Source organism: Phaseolus vulgaris, chromosome 11 (assembly GCF_000499845.2).
Source record: "Phaseolus vulgaris cultivar G19833 chromosome 11, P. vulgaris v2.0, whole genome shotgun sequence".
Classification (NCBI taxonomy): domain Eukaryota; kingdom Viridiplantae; phylum Streptophyta; class Magnoliopsida; order Fabales; family Fabaceae; genus Phaseolus; species Phaseolus vulgaris.
In genome coordinates, this window is record NC_023749.2 from 51,451,373 (window position 1) to 51,467,711 (window position 16,339).

Below are 16,339 nucleotides of genomic sequence, written 5' to 3' on the forward strand. Positions count from 1 at the left end.
GTCAACAATTTCACCCATAGATAAATGTAGCAACCAGAGCTCTAATCAGAGCTCTGATACCATATTACGAAGTGGACTTTAAGCCTAACTCAACCCCATAAAACCGGCTCAATGGGGTGAGGTTTGCACCCACTTATATACTATGAAAGGCTCTAATCTCTAGTCGATGTGGGATCTCCAACACACCCCCTCATGCCGAGACTACCAACTCATGCGTGAGACTATATATTATGGGTGGTCCGATAGCGGGTGGCACGATAGGCCCAACACAAACACTCGCTAGGATAGGCTCGAAAAATGGCTCTGATACCATATTACAAAATAGAATAGAGATGAACAAAAGAGAACAGAGATGAACAAAAGAGTAAACTGAAGACAAAGAATATGAGAATGAATATCTCTTCTTTCTTGTTATTCAAATCAAAACAAATGGTCTGAATATATACAAGTAGTACACTCATTCTAGGGTTTAACTAAAGAAGGAAATAATCAATATTAAATACTAGAATCATAACACAAAAATAAAATAAAGGTTATTCCCTTCTATAAAGAGAAATAACTGATAATTAGAAAAGACACCCAATTATTCTTTTCTATAAGGAGAAGCAACTGATAATTAGAAAAGACTCCCAATTAATATTAGGATCCTTCTGTAACTCTGGTATCCGTATCCTTTAATAGTATTGTTCTTGAAGTATGAAGATCTTAAAGAAGATACAGTATTTCATGTGAAAAGAATTGTAGAGTTCTTGGACTCTCTTATCACTCAAGGACGAGATAGTAATGAAGTGATTGAAAACATAATCAATCTATGTAAATTTGAGAAAATGAAGGATTTGGAAGTGAATAAATCAGGATATATAGACAATATTACAAAGAAGAAAAACTTCTTTCGGAAAGGTAAAGTAGGAGATTGGATAAATTACTTTTCTCCTTCTATGATAGAAAAGTTATCTAAAATCATTGAAGAAAAATTAAGTGGATCAGGTCTATCGTTTAAAGTGCATTCTTAGATTCCAATCTAACATGCAACAAAATAAGAGTCAACATGTTGTATCGTGTAAATCAAATAATATTTGGTCTTTGCTTTTTCAAAATATGTATGTGTTTTATGCTTTTTATGAATAAAGAACTATGTTTATCTAGCTTCGAGTTTTCTTGTCTCTTACAGTTCTTTTAAACCATGACACTCCAATTTTGCATTAAGAATTTACTCACAATTGTGTATTAGACTTTCTTTTACATTGACTCAATATAAAAAAAGAACAAACCTTTTCCGTTAATTAGTGCATGCTTTAGTATTAATAGTTTTATACATAACTTTTTATATTAATTAGAAACCATGTAATAAAACATTATTTAATAATAAAAAATAATGATAGTAGACAACCATTGGTTGTAATGTGGTTTATGTACAATATATAAATAGCACTGCAACAGAAATATCAAAAAGAAATCTTATACACCATTTTGTGCTAGCACGAAATATGATTTGGAAGTACAAGATTCGCATAATATATCACTACAAGAAAAACATAAAATAGAATCTAATTTTATAGACAAAAAATAATTAGTTGTTATACTAACTAAATTAGAGATCATTTTAGAAACTAAAAATAATTGGTTTCTAAATTAGTTTCTATTATTGTAATTAGTTACCAAGATTTTAACTATCAATTATTTAGTTTCTAAATTTGGTAGCAAAAGTCTCAGTTGCTAATTAGATACCAATTTAAAAACCATTTAACTATAATAGAAACTAATTTAGAAACCAATTTTTTTTAGTTTATAAAATGGTCTCTAATTTAGTTACTATAATAACTAAATATTTTTTGTTTCTAAAATTACTTTCTATTTCATGATTTTCTTGTTGTATAATATCATTTCTCATTTTATAGTACTGGTTTTATTTTTGTCTACTTTTTTAATTAGTACATTTGCTTACATAGTAAACACCTAATATAAGTCACCAGCTGTTATGTATCGTTGAGCAACATGCACGATATTGTGTAATGTTTGGTTAGGTTTCTAAATGGTTCAAAGACAATATTTTTGAAAGAAGGAATTGTGATTTTGGAAAAATATTTGAAACTATACATAAAAAAAAGGCATTAATTGTCAGAGGTAAGTGTGGCTCAACGTGAGAACAAATAAAATGGATCAAACGAATGTTAGACCGACATAAAATAAATAGCGTGAGCTAAACTCACTTTAAGGTTGTGATTGGATTGAAGAGTGGAAGTGTCACTGGTACAAAATATTAATTCTACGACTCTGTATAAAGATGGTTTGTAAAGAACAGTCATAATAAAATAGGTGGTGGAATTTTTGTAGTTTTTGACAAAATTTTAGTGTTTTTAACGACGGTTCCTGCCTGAACCGTCGTTATATATGGTTCTTGGAGAGTTTTTTTCCGCACGGGCTCACTTCATCTTTTTCTTCTCACTCCCTTCACCTTCACCTTCACCTTCCTCACTCTCACTTATCTTCTCCCTTCACCTTCATTACACGTCCAACCGCACCACCCGCCTTTAAACCCACTGCCCCTCACTACAAAATATTGTAATTTTAGGAGGGTTTTTTAGGAGAGATTATAATAACCTTTAGTAGAACACTATACACTAGAGGTTTTTGAAACCCTTGATAAATTCCAACGTTTTTTTTAATAAATCGCAATAAAGAGGTTTTAATATTTTAGTTTTATTACTTTTTAAGAAATTACAGTGCTGGACTTATTTTGTGAAAGTTTTTTCTTACAAATTCACTGCTCTCTCAAGAAAATTCAGGGCAAAAACTATTTCGCTTCGGAGCCAAATCACTTTACGTTGTGTTCGCAAGTACTACAAATTGTTTCAAAGATAAATCTTCTCCAACTCTTATGATCTTCATCTCTCAACCAATATTCTGCTTCTGTCTTATTTGGTATTCATTTTCTTGTTGCCGTTCTAGAACTACAGTGCGTTTTCGTTTCAAGAAGTACAATGCATTTCACAAAAATATGCAATTGGCATATTTCTCTTGCCTACTACATCCAACATTCGCAGAAAGAAGAGCAAAATTGTATTTCAAAAGGTAGCTTAATTTTGAAATTTTTTTAGTGTTTATGTTAAAAATAATTGATCTAGTAGTTACCTGTTTATGGTATTGCTACAGGAGTATTTTGTTAAGAAATGAGCTTTAAGCCTAACTTAACTTCATAAAACCGGTTCATATGTTGAGGTTTACACCCACTTATATATAATGAAATGTCATCATCTCTAGTTGATGTGGGATCTCTAACATCTTTGTTGTACCATTTGGTGTAGTCAGGTATGCAATAATTCTGAGTATTTGGGGATCAATGCCATAACCAAGGACAATTGATCTATTTATTTATCTATATATAACTATATAACTAGTACTATGTAAGATGTTGATTTGGAAGGACAAGTACCTCTTGATACGCCTCCTACAAAAATTAAAATTTAATTGAACTTGAGTACCTTTGAAATAACATGCTAGCAAAATTATTGGGTTAAAAGAGAAAAATGAGATTGTTATTTTTTTTCTATCATGATTAATGGATAATTTGTTCTATCATGATTAATGGGATTACAAATTAAAAGTTATTTTCCATACTATAACTAAAAGATATACATAATATATTAAAATATTAATATATTGGTCGGTATTTTGTGTTAGTGTGTTTTATAATAACGGTATATTGATGATTAAAAGTTAACTTATATTTTGATCAATAAAAAATTTAATATATATATTATACAATACTGTTAAATAATCAATTTAAAAAAGATATCCTTAAAATTTATAATTATCTTTCTTATTTTGTATCATAGTGTTATTATATACTTAAAAAAATCATAAAATAAAAACTAATTAAAAAAATAATAATTATTATATCAAATAAATTAAATATTATTTATAGAATAAATGACAATACATACCAATTGGATATCTATATCCTTTAGATATGGTTCCTTTCACTAACTTGGATGACGTTCCACTCGTAAAATTTGTCAAAGATATCGATTTATTTATAAGGGTTATTATTATTATTATTATTATTATTATTATTATTATTATTATTATTATTATTATTATTATTATTATTATTATTATTATTATTATTATAAAAGTATGAAAAATAATTTTAATTTGAAATTCCATTTTATGTATTTTATAAAAGTTTGTAGACAATATTTTTCTCTAAAGAAGAGGGTGATGTGTTAAAAAATTATAGTTAGTTATTTTTAAAAGTTTTTTAAAAATATTTTCTCTATAGAGATTTAAATTATTATTTTATTTTACGTTCTTTTTAAATTAGAATATTGTACGTAATATTTTATAATATTATTCATAAGTTTAAATTAATATACACATGATGTATTCAGAACCGATGAATACACTACAATAAAACAAGGATCTATTTATTTTCGTTGGTCACACTTGGATGAAAAAACCTTGGAAGCAATAGTGTGGGCCAGTGAGTTGGACGCAGGTTGCGTGGGCCAAGGCCGACGCATTAAGGATGAAAAATAAAAAAATTCATATGTAATGCAAATTTAATGTTAGACACAACATAAACTAGCATGGACAAGACTCAAACCAAGGTCCTCCTGGTGAGAAAGAAGCTTTAACCACTACACCAAACAAATTCCTTCGTCATAATATGATTTGTATTATACTTATTATTATTATTATTAATGTGGGGAACGTAAAACCTGTGTGGGCCGCGGCCAACGCAAACTAAATTTTTTTTTAAAAAAAAATTAAATCCACAAGTGCGTCCGTTTTGCGTCGAATGCTATTTTGCGTGGGTTTTGCGCCATTTTAGCTGACGATATATTAACATCCGTTGCTGGCCCACGCAAATATTTGGAAGCTAATAGCTTGTTTTCTTGTAGTGATATTTTCTCAACAACTTTAAGCTAATTTAATTCTTTTATCAATCAATTGTAGGTAACCACGTGTGTAATGGAGATATCATGCATATGGTCGGACTTATTCCGAGCATATATTTCCAATTAGTGATTGATTTACTAATTTCTTGTCAAACGACTTAGAATTCCCTATATGTGTTGCATGTTCTTCATTACGTAAGGATAACATATGGAGATCCTCGTCAAGCTCAATACAAGCATCATTCAATTGAGAAGTTGATTAATGTAATTATTTTTTTTATCAACAATAAATAAATGAATTAAGAGAGATACTTCAGGATGTTCCAACCCTTATACATCCAAATGCCCAAGTCATACATACATTGAGAACAATCAAAATTGCCTTGAACAAACTCAAGGCAACAACATAAACATTTTATTCTTGGACCAAAAACTAAAAAACCAGAACAACCAAATCCAGCAGGAAACGTATTTGAAATTTTGCATCTGTAAGCCTATTAGTGGCCTTATGCCTTTAGCTCCTACTGATCCCTGGCCATCAATCCAGCTCCAGCACACCGAACCTCTACCAGGTTAACCAATGTTGTTCACAACAGAGCACCTGTGAGTATGTAGCGATTGAAATCCAAGATAGCACACCACTCATAGCAGTATACACTCCCATCGACTCTTGAACCACTCATAGCAATATACACTCCCATCGACATTATACACTTCCAAGACTTCTTAATACACTTTTTGTAGATTTTATTTGTCGAGACTGATCTCTAGTCAGTCCTCTGGACCTTGGTGAGCGTCATCTTCTATATTCTCTTGATCGACCGTGTGGTGATTCTCTATAACGTAGTTGATTGGTTGGCTCGACTTTCATGGCAAGGTGTGGAGTTGACACTATTGCTTGAAGACGGTTGATGAATGACCATTCGAGCAAGATATTATATGAAGTATTGGCATTAACCAAAATATACCTTATTTTGATGGTTTTGCAAGGTATCTACCTTCACGAATGTTATGTACAAGTCAATGTAACCTCGAGTGTTGACTCGTTCTCCATAAAAACTTATTATCTAGTCATCATAAGGTTGGATTTCTGATTGTATAATCTTCATTGTTTTTGAAAGTTTTCCATTACAAGTTGTCGAGAACTGCCTTGATCTACCAAAACCTTGGTAATAGCGAATTTGTCAATTTCCACTATAATGACCATGGGATCGTATTGAGTTGGATCAATCATAGTAAAATCAACATCTGTAAAGAGAATTGGAGGGATTCTCTACCACTTTTGCTCCTTCTTGAACGATCACCCCGCTTGGGGCTCTCGCTTCTTCTTGAACTATCACCCCACTTGAGGCTCTCGCTTCTTCTTGAACGATCACCCAGCTTGGGGCTCTCGCTCATTCTTTGTTGTTTTGTAGGACGTTGGTCATCCTCATAGCATCGTGATCATTCTTCTCGACCGCGTCGAGGGTATGGTTCTCTTTGCTCATTTCTCAATGAATACTTTTCTCTTTGTGGAGATCGGTATGAGCTTAAGTTTGTCGTTTGAAAAAATTTGCGCAAGTGGCCAACTTCGACGAGTTCTTTAATCTTATCCTTCAATGCTTGACACTCTTCGATCGTATGGCCAAAGTTGCGGTGATATCGACATTGTTTAGACATGCCAACATCTCTTAGACTCTACAGCTTTTTGAATGTCGAGATCAGGTCGGCATGCAAGGCTTCATCCATGACTTTTCCCCGATCAACATTTAATGGGGTATAAGTATAAAACCAAGGGTCTCAGTTATCTATGAATTTATCATACACCGATTGGGTATATGTTGGCTATCTCGGTCTTTTTCCTTTTCCTTGTCTCCTCCATTTTTTGTTCGAGCATTCTTTTGATAATCATGCAGTTCCTCGGTTTGCATGAATTTAGTGGCCCGGTTTCTCAATTCATCTAAGTTTTTTGTCGGTGTTTTTATTAGACTATCCATGAAATATTCGGGTCGGAGAGCCAAGATCAAATGGTACATTACTATCTTTGGCATAAGATTTCGGATGCTTAGAGACAATTTTCTAAATATTTCCATGTGTGTCCATAGGGGTTTTCCTTTCTCTTGTCTGACATTGATAAGAGCTAGAGATGATATGTGGTGCGGTTGAATTGTTGCAAATTGAGTACTAAATTTGGCTGATAGAGTTTTGAAACTATCCACTGAATAGGATGGAAGTTGAGTGAACCAACTAAGTGCCCCTTCTTTGAGAGAGGTATTTAAAACCTTGCACCACACCGCCTTGTTTGTAATGTAAAGGTTCATCTGTGTTTTGTAGATGTTTATGTGTTCGTCTGGATCTATGAAACCATCATAGAGCTTGATGTTGAGTCTCTTCCATTTAGGAGGGAGTTGCACCTCCATAATTTCGTCAGTGAAAGGATGTCCCTTTGGATCATCCTCCTCCTCAATAATTTGAGTTCGTTCGGTATGTTGTTTGGATGCTTGCTGAGTGTGAGCCTGAACGATATTTGTTTTTTCATGATTTTGGGTATGCTCATTTGAACAAGATTGTTCTCTACGCTCAAATCTGGTTAGTCGTCATCTCAACTCCTCATTTTGCTCTATGAGAATACGCACCTCTTCTTCATTCTTTTGTCGATCTTTTATGCTTTTTTGACGTATCTCTTCCATCTGCTTTTGAAGAGCTTGAAACATAGCAATCTCGTCTTCAGGAATTCGATCATTGTTTGTTATGTGTCTTGTTGAAACAATTGTTGTTTGTTTTGTCTCTATCTCAACCCCATGGTAGGTGCCAATTGTACTTGTATAGAAAAAGTGCACCTAGATAATACCTATAATTGGTTGTACAATTGTTGAGGTGTTGGCCCTTCGGTCACTCCCTTACTCTTTAACACTGTCTCCTTCCTCAATTCGTTGGTGCTTGGTCAGGGTTGACCTGCAAAATACTCCAACAATCAAGTAAGTACTCAGTATTAGGAGTATATATTAAGAACTGAATCAAAGCGTACTTTACACCTCTGTAGAGGGTTTATTTATAGTGTTTGGTTATGGGCCTTCTTTTATATGGGTCGATCTATCATATATTAGTGCTAGCTTGTTTTTAGGGAGATTCTCTGATTTCTCGAGAAGTTAGCCAAATTTGGTGGGACGTGTCCCTGATTCTCAGGAAGTCTTTGCAACTGCCTTAACTACTATTTATTGTAACTATTTTAATGTGTCTTCGATCGGTCAATCACCGAGACCGAGTGATATGGCTCTTCCAGTTCCGACCGATACATTTAAAAAAAAAATATTTTTTCTAAAGAGATTTAAATTATTATTTTATTTTACGTTCTTTTTAAATTAGAATATTGTACATAATATTTTATAATATTATTTACAAGTTTAAATTAATATATACACCTTGTGTGATGTATTCAGATCCCGTGTTATTGTCAATCAGTTTGTACAACTAATTTAATTTTTTTTATTAATCAATACCACTTTGTACCTAACCCAATTAATGGAGATGTCATGCACATGGCATCTTTATAAAGGTTTTAGAAAATAGGCAATTTTACTTTCTCTCTAGCATGTTAGAAAATTAGGTATCTCATGGTCTAGCATCAGGGGTTTGAATTTTAAGATTATAAATATGATATATTTCTTTATTTTAGTTGGAAAAACCTTTATTTTAAACACAAATTTTGGCAAAAACACATATTGATTTATTCTTATTATTACTATATGTTTTATATAAAATTATAATAGTTGTTGCTGAATATATTTTTTACCAGGAGTTACCTGTATAATTTTGGTAAATTTAAAACTTTTCTTTGTTAGTAATTTTATTTATATTTGTACAAAATTATAATAAGACATATAAATATTTTTTCAAAAACCGTACGTATGTCTATAATCAATACTTACCTAACTAAACGGCAAATGGACCCAACACTTAACCTGCACTCAACACTTAACCTGCACTCAGTATAATTTCAAAAAATATCCTTTATTCCGGAAATAAAAATCTGGAATTGAAAATAATGCATTTTGGAAAAATAAAACCGTAAGAGATTTTTGTATTCCAGATAAAAAAAATCCTATTCCAGAACAAAAAATAAAAATCCTATTCCAGATAAAAAAAATCCGAAACTGAAAATAATATATTCTGAAAAAATTTATCTGAAACAGATTATTGTATTCCAGAAAAAGGGTCCAGAATGTAATTTTATATGTACTCTATTTTTTTAAGGGTATTTTCGGTTTTTCCTCTATGATTGGGTGCAGTGATATGGTGCAGGAAGCAATTGCCCAACTAAACTCTTATTTTAATTATAATATTTCTTATAATAATCTATCTCTAAAATTTAACTAATTTTCCAATTCTTTTCTGATATTTTAAAATAATATTTCACTTTATTATATTATTAATGTTAGATTTAATTTTCATTTTCGAAACAGTTTAGTTTTTTTGGATGTGATTATGAATACACCGAGGATAGAAGAAGAAAAAGTAACTCCGAAAAAACTAAAATTTAAATACTACAATTAATACAAGTAAAAAGCTGGAAATCTAGAAATTGATTTAAAAAGTTCTATAAAAGGTATCTCTTGCTAAGCTATGTTATCATCCAATTGTAGTCTTCACTCACCATTCATATTGAAGCTACTCCAATGGCTTTGGAAAGTCACAAACAAGCAAATGAAGAAAATGAGTTTATTCTCTCGCTTCCCAAGGAGACGGGTTTGGGTTCAGCTCCCTATATATATCTATTTCAAGACTTTTGGTGCCCAACAGTTTATGTTGAAGGAGTGAACAAGTTTCAAAAACATTTTGATGCAAAAGAAAATGATGTTTTTGTTGCCAGCTTTCCAAAATCAGGTACTACCTGGTTGAAAGCCCTTACTTTTGCCATTGTAAACCATCAACAGTTTTCCTCTTTCGACCACCATCCATTACTCTCTTCCAATCCTCATGAACTTGTGCCCTTCCCTGAATTTATGTATTCTTATGATTTGCATGACCAAATTCTTTCCCTCTCCAACATGAGTGAGCCAAGACTTCTTGGTACTCATATACCACTCCCTTCATTACCTGAATCCATCACAAAATCAAATTGCAAGATCATTTATATATGTAGAAATCCATTTGATACGTTTGTTTCAGCATGGGAATTCTTTACCAAAATGAAGTCAGAGTCTTTACCTGATTTAACATTGGAGGAAGCCTTTGAAAAGTATTGCAATGGGATAATGGGGTTTGGTCCATGGTGGAGTCATGTGTTAGGTTACTGGAAGGAGAGCCTAACCAGACCAGACAAAGTTTTATTTTTAAAGTATGAAGATCTTAAAGAGGATACAATATTTCATGTAAAAAGAATTGCAGATTTCTTGGACTCTCTTATCACTCAAGGAGGAGAGAGTACCACAGTGATTGAAAACATAATCAGACTATGTGGATTTGAGAAGATGAAGGATTTGGAAGTGAACAAATCAGGACGTATATTCGATGTTGTTGAGAATAAAACTTTCTTCCGAAAGGGTGAAATAGGAGATTGGATGAATTACTTTTCTCCTTCTATGATAGAAAAGTTATCCAAAATCATTGAAGAAAAATTAGGTGGATCAGGTCTATCATTTAAATATGTGACTACATAAGAATCAACATGTTGTATTTTGTAGAACAAATGATATTGTGATTTTTGCTTTTGCTAAATAAGGATAAACCATGTAATAAAGCATTATTTAATTAAAAAAGTACTTTTTTTTAGCAAAGAATTAAATAAATTAATGGGATATTTTATGGGTGTCCCAACCATTATACAAACCCACTAAAAATGGGCTAGCAAAAAGGAAAAAAAAAACAATCAAAGAAAAAGAAAGAAAAAGAAAACTTACCTTCTTACAGCAACTTATAAAATCCTGACAGCAAAACTAACAAAACCTATGCATCCACACAACCTTAAAACAAGACAGCTGTATAAAAGCTAACCCTCAAGCCCCTTTTACATCCTATCATTACAGTGCCTCACACCATCGCTTTACTGCACAATCCAGTTTTGGTTTATCTTCTAAGGTAGCTCCTTTAGCAGGACACCACTCAAAGGATTCATCAATTCAGAATTTATAACAGCTTGAAAGTATCATTGTTCTAGAATTCTCCCTATGCCCCCAACTTCCATCAACATTCTTCACTCTTCTGCTTCCCATAATCCTCTAATATATAAAAATGTTAGCTGTTGTCCTCCCGTTTACCTGCACCAAAAGAAAACACCTTTCCCACTTTCCTAGTAACATAAGTAATGAAAAACAGTTTCATCCCGATTGGTATTAATCATTGGTTGTAATATGTAGAATATATAAACAACACAACAAGACATATCGAAAAGAAATCTTATACATCTCTTTAAATATGATTTGACAATACAAAATTTAAGAGTAGTGGTTTTTCGGATAATAATAATCCTCATTTTAGAGTACTTGTGTCGTTTTATCAACTTTTTAATTAGTTTTTTTTCACAAATAATTAAAATAAATTAAAAAGAACATAATTGAAAATTATAGGACACGGATACCTCACGAAGATGATATGGACTCGGACACGAAGATACAACCTAATTGAAAATTATAGGACACGGGACACGAGTATATATAAATTAAAATGTAGTAATATATTTTGTTATATAAAAAAAATCAAGAAAAACATAATGTTTAACTTTTACTTCAGAAATTTTAATATTTTGTCTGAGATTTTGTTTGAGATTTTATTTGAGATTTTATCTGAGATTTAGTGTGGAAGAGGGTCCAAGGAGGGGAACGTGTCTCCTCCGGCATGTCCAGAAAGAGGGTCGTTTTCGGATCAATAAAAAGCGTCTGACATCGCGTCGTGCACGCTTCTGCCACGTGTCCGTGTCCGCGGTGTATCGAAAACACTGACGACGTCTTTTTGGCCGTATCCGAGCTTCATAGGATGATCCACAACACTTATATAAAAAAAATTAAACCAAAAAAAGTCTATCATTATCTCCGGATGACAAAATTTAAAATTTGGTTGGGAAAAACCCACAAACACCAAAGATGAATAATTGGTACACACCAGCCAATATACACTCCAGCCAATATACACTGAGAGTCAACCAAACAACCCTCAACAAAATCTGTATAAAACTACCAAAATAATAAATACCAAAGAAGATCCTTAAGAGATTTGCTACAAAATTGGCAGACATCCAAATACAAGCAGTAAAATCCAAAAAATCCAACACAAAACCTAAAAAAGCAAACAATCACCGGTGCAGAAAGGTTTAACGATGACGGCTACTTTTAATTTATAATCCAGCCAGAAAAATACATAAATTCAGAGAATCAATTTTTATCTATTGATAAAAATGTATTACAAACACTAATAATATATCTTTATCTATCTAATTCCTATACTATTCATCAACTAACCTAGAGTTATAAAAATTTAGGAAAAATGTGGACCAAAAATGTCTCACATATGATATGGCTTCCGAAGACATTGGTTGCTCATCCGTAAATAACTGCATTTTAAAATATGGTTGACATAAATTAGTTTTAAGATACATATATGGTAAAGAATTATAAAAATAATTTACCATCATGTTACCTCATGCCAATCACTTTTAAGGTCTAGTCTTACAATGGTAACCATCCATTTCATAATGTAATAGCCACACTCATAGCTTCCTGGTTGTTTATTACAGTATAATTCAATAAAAAGTAAAAGTTAATATTCATAAACAATGAAAAGAGAAAGAAAAAAATTACAATCTTTTAGTTTTATCCAATTCAGATTTTGAAAATTTAAGCTGGATCGACCTTTTAGGATGTTATATCTACGCCATGAACTTATTAATACCAAAAACCGCGTTAGTAGATGCTTAATTAGTAACATACGGAGTTAAAACTTGTGGATGACTTCTTGTGTAGGGAATAGAACCACACAACAGTCTTATCAACCGTTAGTAAGACAAATAACTGTCAATGACCCCTATATCATTCATGAAAAGAGTTAGCAAATATTTAAAACGATACATAGGTAGACTATACCTATTCATAAAGAATTCTAAGAACAGACTAGATAGAAGGCTATTATACCAATGAAATAATTCTCAATGAATAAATCCTAAATTAGCCAACTTATCAGCACATACATTTCCTGCACGAAAAATATGAGTAATCATAAACCTGATTTTCCCACAGTAATTAAGACAAGTATTCCATCGATTACGAAGCATCCACGGAACATTAGTCCTAGTAGTAAATGCAACACAAACCACGGCAGAATCACATTCAAGTCAGGCATTAGTAAGCCCCATCTTTTGAGTTTCCTCCATAGCATGTATAACTCCATAAAACTCAGCAATCATAACAGTCTGAACTTCAAGAAACACAGAGAAAGCACTAATAAACTCTCTCATGGTCCCACGAAAAATACCTCCACAAGTAGCAAGACTAGGATACCACTAGCAGCCCCGTCAGTGTTAATTTTAACATAGCCTGGTGAAGGAAACTCTCATCTAACAGGAAGAGGATGAAGAACTTTACCACTGTAAGTATTAATATCAAAAAACTTAATCCCATTGAAATCCAACATATCATTCTTCATTGAAGCTTTAGAAGAATTTCCCGCTAGACAAGTTAAGTCTTTAATTACCGAAATAGCCCTAGAAACCTTAATTTTATCCTTAAATCTAGCATTTTCTCTTACGTCATATCATCCAAATAGAAAAATTTATCACAATAAACTTAATCAATTTAACCAAAGGACTATCATCACTCTTAGTAAAAGAAAGAAGATCTGTCGAACCCAACTCCAAATATGCAAAGCATTAGAACATTCAAAAAATAAATGTTGAATAAATTCTTCATGCTTTTCACAAAGCGTGCACATAGAACATATATGCAAACCTTTATTCTTAATATGTTGATCTAGGAAGCCGCCCATGAAAAACTTTCGAGATTACTAGAGTTTTGGAAGGCAGAATAGATGAACACCAAATGAATTTACCACAACCACATTGAACTCTTGGTTCCAAGAAAAAAGTCCTAGCCGATTTAAGATTGAAACAACCAGACTCATCTAGAATACTATTAACAATAGGAGACGTAGCCACCAAATGCATATTAATAGATTTGAAAAGGACGTCGGAAGCATCAGTGTACAACATCATAAGTTCAGCAAGAAAAATCAGGAGGGTTTTATGTAGTTTAAGTAAACTAATCAACATCTCCACAGTTTTGTGATTTCCCAGTCCTCTAACATTCCAGAAAAATGAAGAGACCTTCATTGCGACTTTGTAAAGAGAACTGCCTAAGCAATTTTTTTGGATATATCAGTTCCCTTAGATGGTCTTCCCGATTTTCTTTAGTGCAAACTATTACCTCCCCAGTATCACTGACATCCTCCTCCATCTTGTTAGGATCAGCCCAAAATTTTGAAACAACATTTGTAGTTTCAAAACCATCAAAAGAGGAAAACTGAGTTTGCAGGACCAACAATAATGTTTTAACATCTCCAAGAGATTTAGCCTTCCAATGATGAAAAATATGAGACGACGGAGATAGTACAGTCAAATTTGAAAAAAGAATTTAGTTATAAGAAATTAATTTTAAAAATTTTACATTGCATGTACGAATTTGAATTTAAAATTGTGTATATAATATTCTTTAATTAAATTTCAGAAAACGTACATTGCAGGTACAATTTTCAATTTAAAATCGTATTTAAAAATTACGATGCTATATAATTTGCTTTTATAAAATCTGAATTTACGATTTTTTAATTAAATTCATATTTTATGCATAGAATTTGTTCATAATATTCTTACGTTTCAGAGTTCATACTAAACCCTTATGTGAAATATACAATTTGTGTAAAATTTAGAAAAGTCATATAACATTGACAATTTCTATAAAATTAAATCGCATTGAATGTATACTATTTATCTAATTCTAAGATTGAAAAAGAAATAGAAATTCAATTTTAGATTTGACCGATCTCTGCAGACATGTTCATTAATATCACACTGGACACGGAAGTGAGGGTCCTGTACGTGATAAAAGTATTATAAGTTTTTTTTTTTAAATGTTTATACTAAAGAGATTTAAATTATTATTTTATTTTACGTTTAAATTAAAATATTAAAAATATTTTTCTCTGATTTACAACTACTTTAGTTATCATATACAAGATAATTTTAATTTGTAATTCTATTTTATGTAATTTTTTTAAAAGTTTGTAGACAATATTCTTCTCTAAAGAAGAGGGTGATGGGTTAAAAAGTTATAGTTACTTAATTTTAAAAGTTTTTTAAAAAAGTATTTTTACTAAAGAGATATTATTGTTTTCTTTTACGTTTTTTTTTAAACTATAATATTGTACATAATATTCTATAATATTATTCACAAGTTTAAATTAATATACACCCAGTGTGATGTATACAGAAATTCGTGAATATTTTCTCTGATTTACATCCACTTTGTACAGCTAATTTAATTTTTTTATCAATTAATAAATGATATAGTAGGTAACCACGTGTGTACTCATAAACATGACATTTATGAAGGTTTTAGAAAATTGACAAATTTACTTCCTTTTCATAATTTAGAGTTCACTTATTCTGGTATTTGAAATTTATAATATGCAGGGACGGTAAAGCGGGGCGAGCCGTGCGGATCGATTCGTGGTCCGCTGGTAAAAAACATAGGACGGATTAATCTTTTCAACCCGCTAATCTGCATTAGTCCGCAACCCGTGCGAGCCAGTAGTGGGACGGGGCGGGCTGCCCCGCTAACTCGCAAAAAAAATGGATTAAAGTTTTTCTAAGACGGCATTCAATGTTATTGAAATGGAAGAATGTCAATAATGTTTATGTTTAATGTTTTTGAATTAATGTTTATGTTTATGTTTAATGTTTTGGAATTAGGTATTTTTAATGTTTTGGAAGTGGAGGAATAGTGATATTTGATATTTATCTTTAATGTTTAATGTTTTGATGTTTGACTATGTTTGAAAATGAAGAAAAAAAAAATTTAGGTTTGATAATAACAAATATATAGGTTTAATTTGACAATTTTTTAAAAACAAAATGTAAAATAAAAAAAGAACGCGGGTCAGCTCTTATGCGGGGCGGATCGAAAATTCTAGTCTACAATAACTTTGCGGGACGGACCAACCACCCTGCATTTTTGCAGACCAAGCGTGGGGCGGGCCAATGCGAGACGGGCTGGCCCTCGCCACCCCTAATAATATGAATACAAAAATTAGATAGGTTTGTTTTATTTACGTATTGATAAATCTTGTTTTAAGAAAGAAGTAGTTGTATCTTCTGTTTATTTATCTAAATGGAGTAAGGGATATTATATAATAGGAATATCAATCTTTATATTAGAATAAAAAGATTTTAATATAAAAAAGAGTTGGTTATGTCT

General features: G+C 31.8%; 1 protein-coding gene across 1 annotated transcript; it reads left to right on the forward strand.

The window, feature by feature from the left end:
• The first annotated feature begins 9,523 nt into the window (after positions 1–9,523).
• On the forward strand, positions 9,524–10,826 carry LOC137822166 (cytosolic sulfotransferase 15-like). Its single transcript, XM_068627069.1, has one exon. It carries the CDS (start codon positions 9,557–9,559, stop codon positions 10,538–10,540), a length of 984 nt encoding a protein of 327 aa, XP_068483170.1. The 5' UTR covers positions 9,524–9,556; the 3' UTR covers positions 10,541–10,826.
• Positions 10,827–16,339: the final 5,513 nt, after the last annotated feature.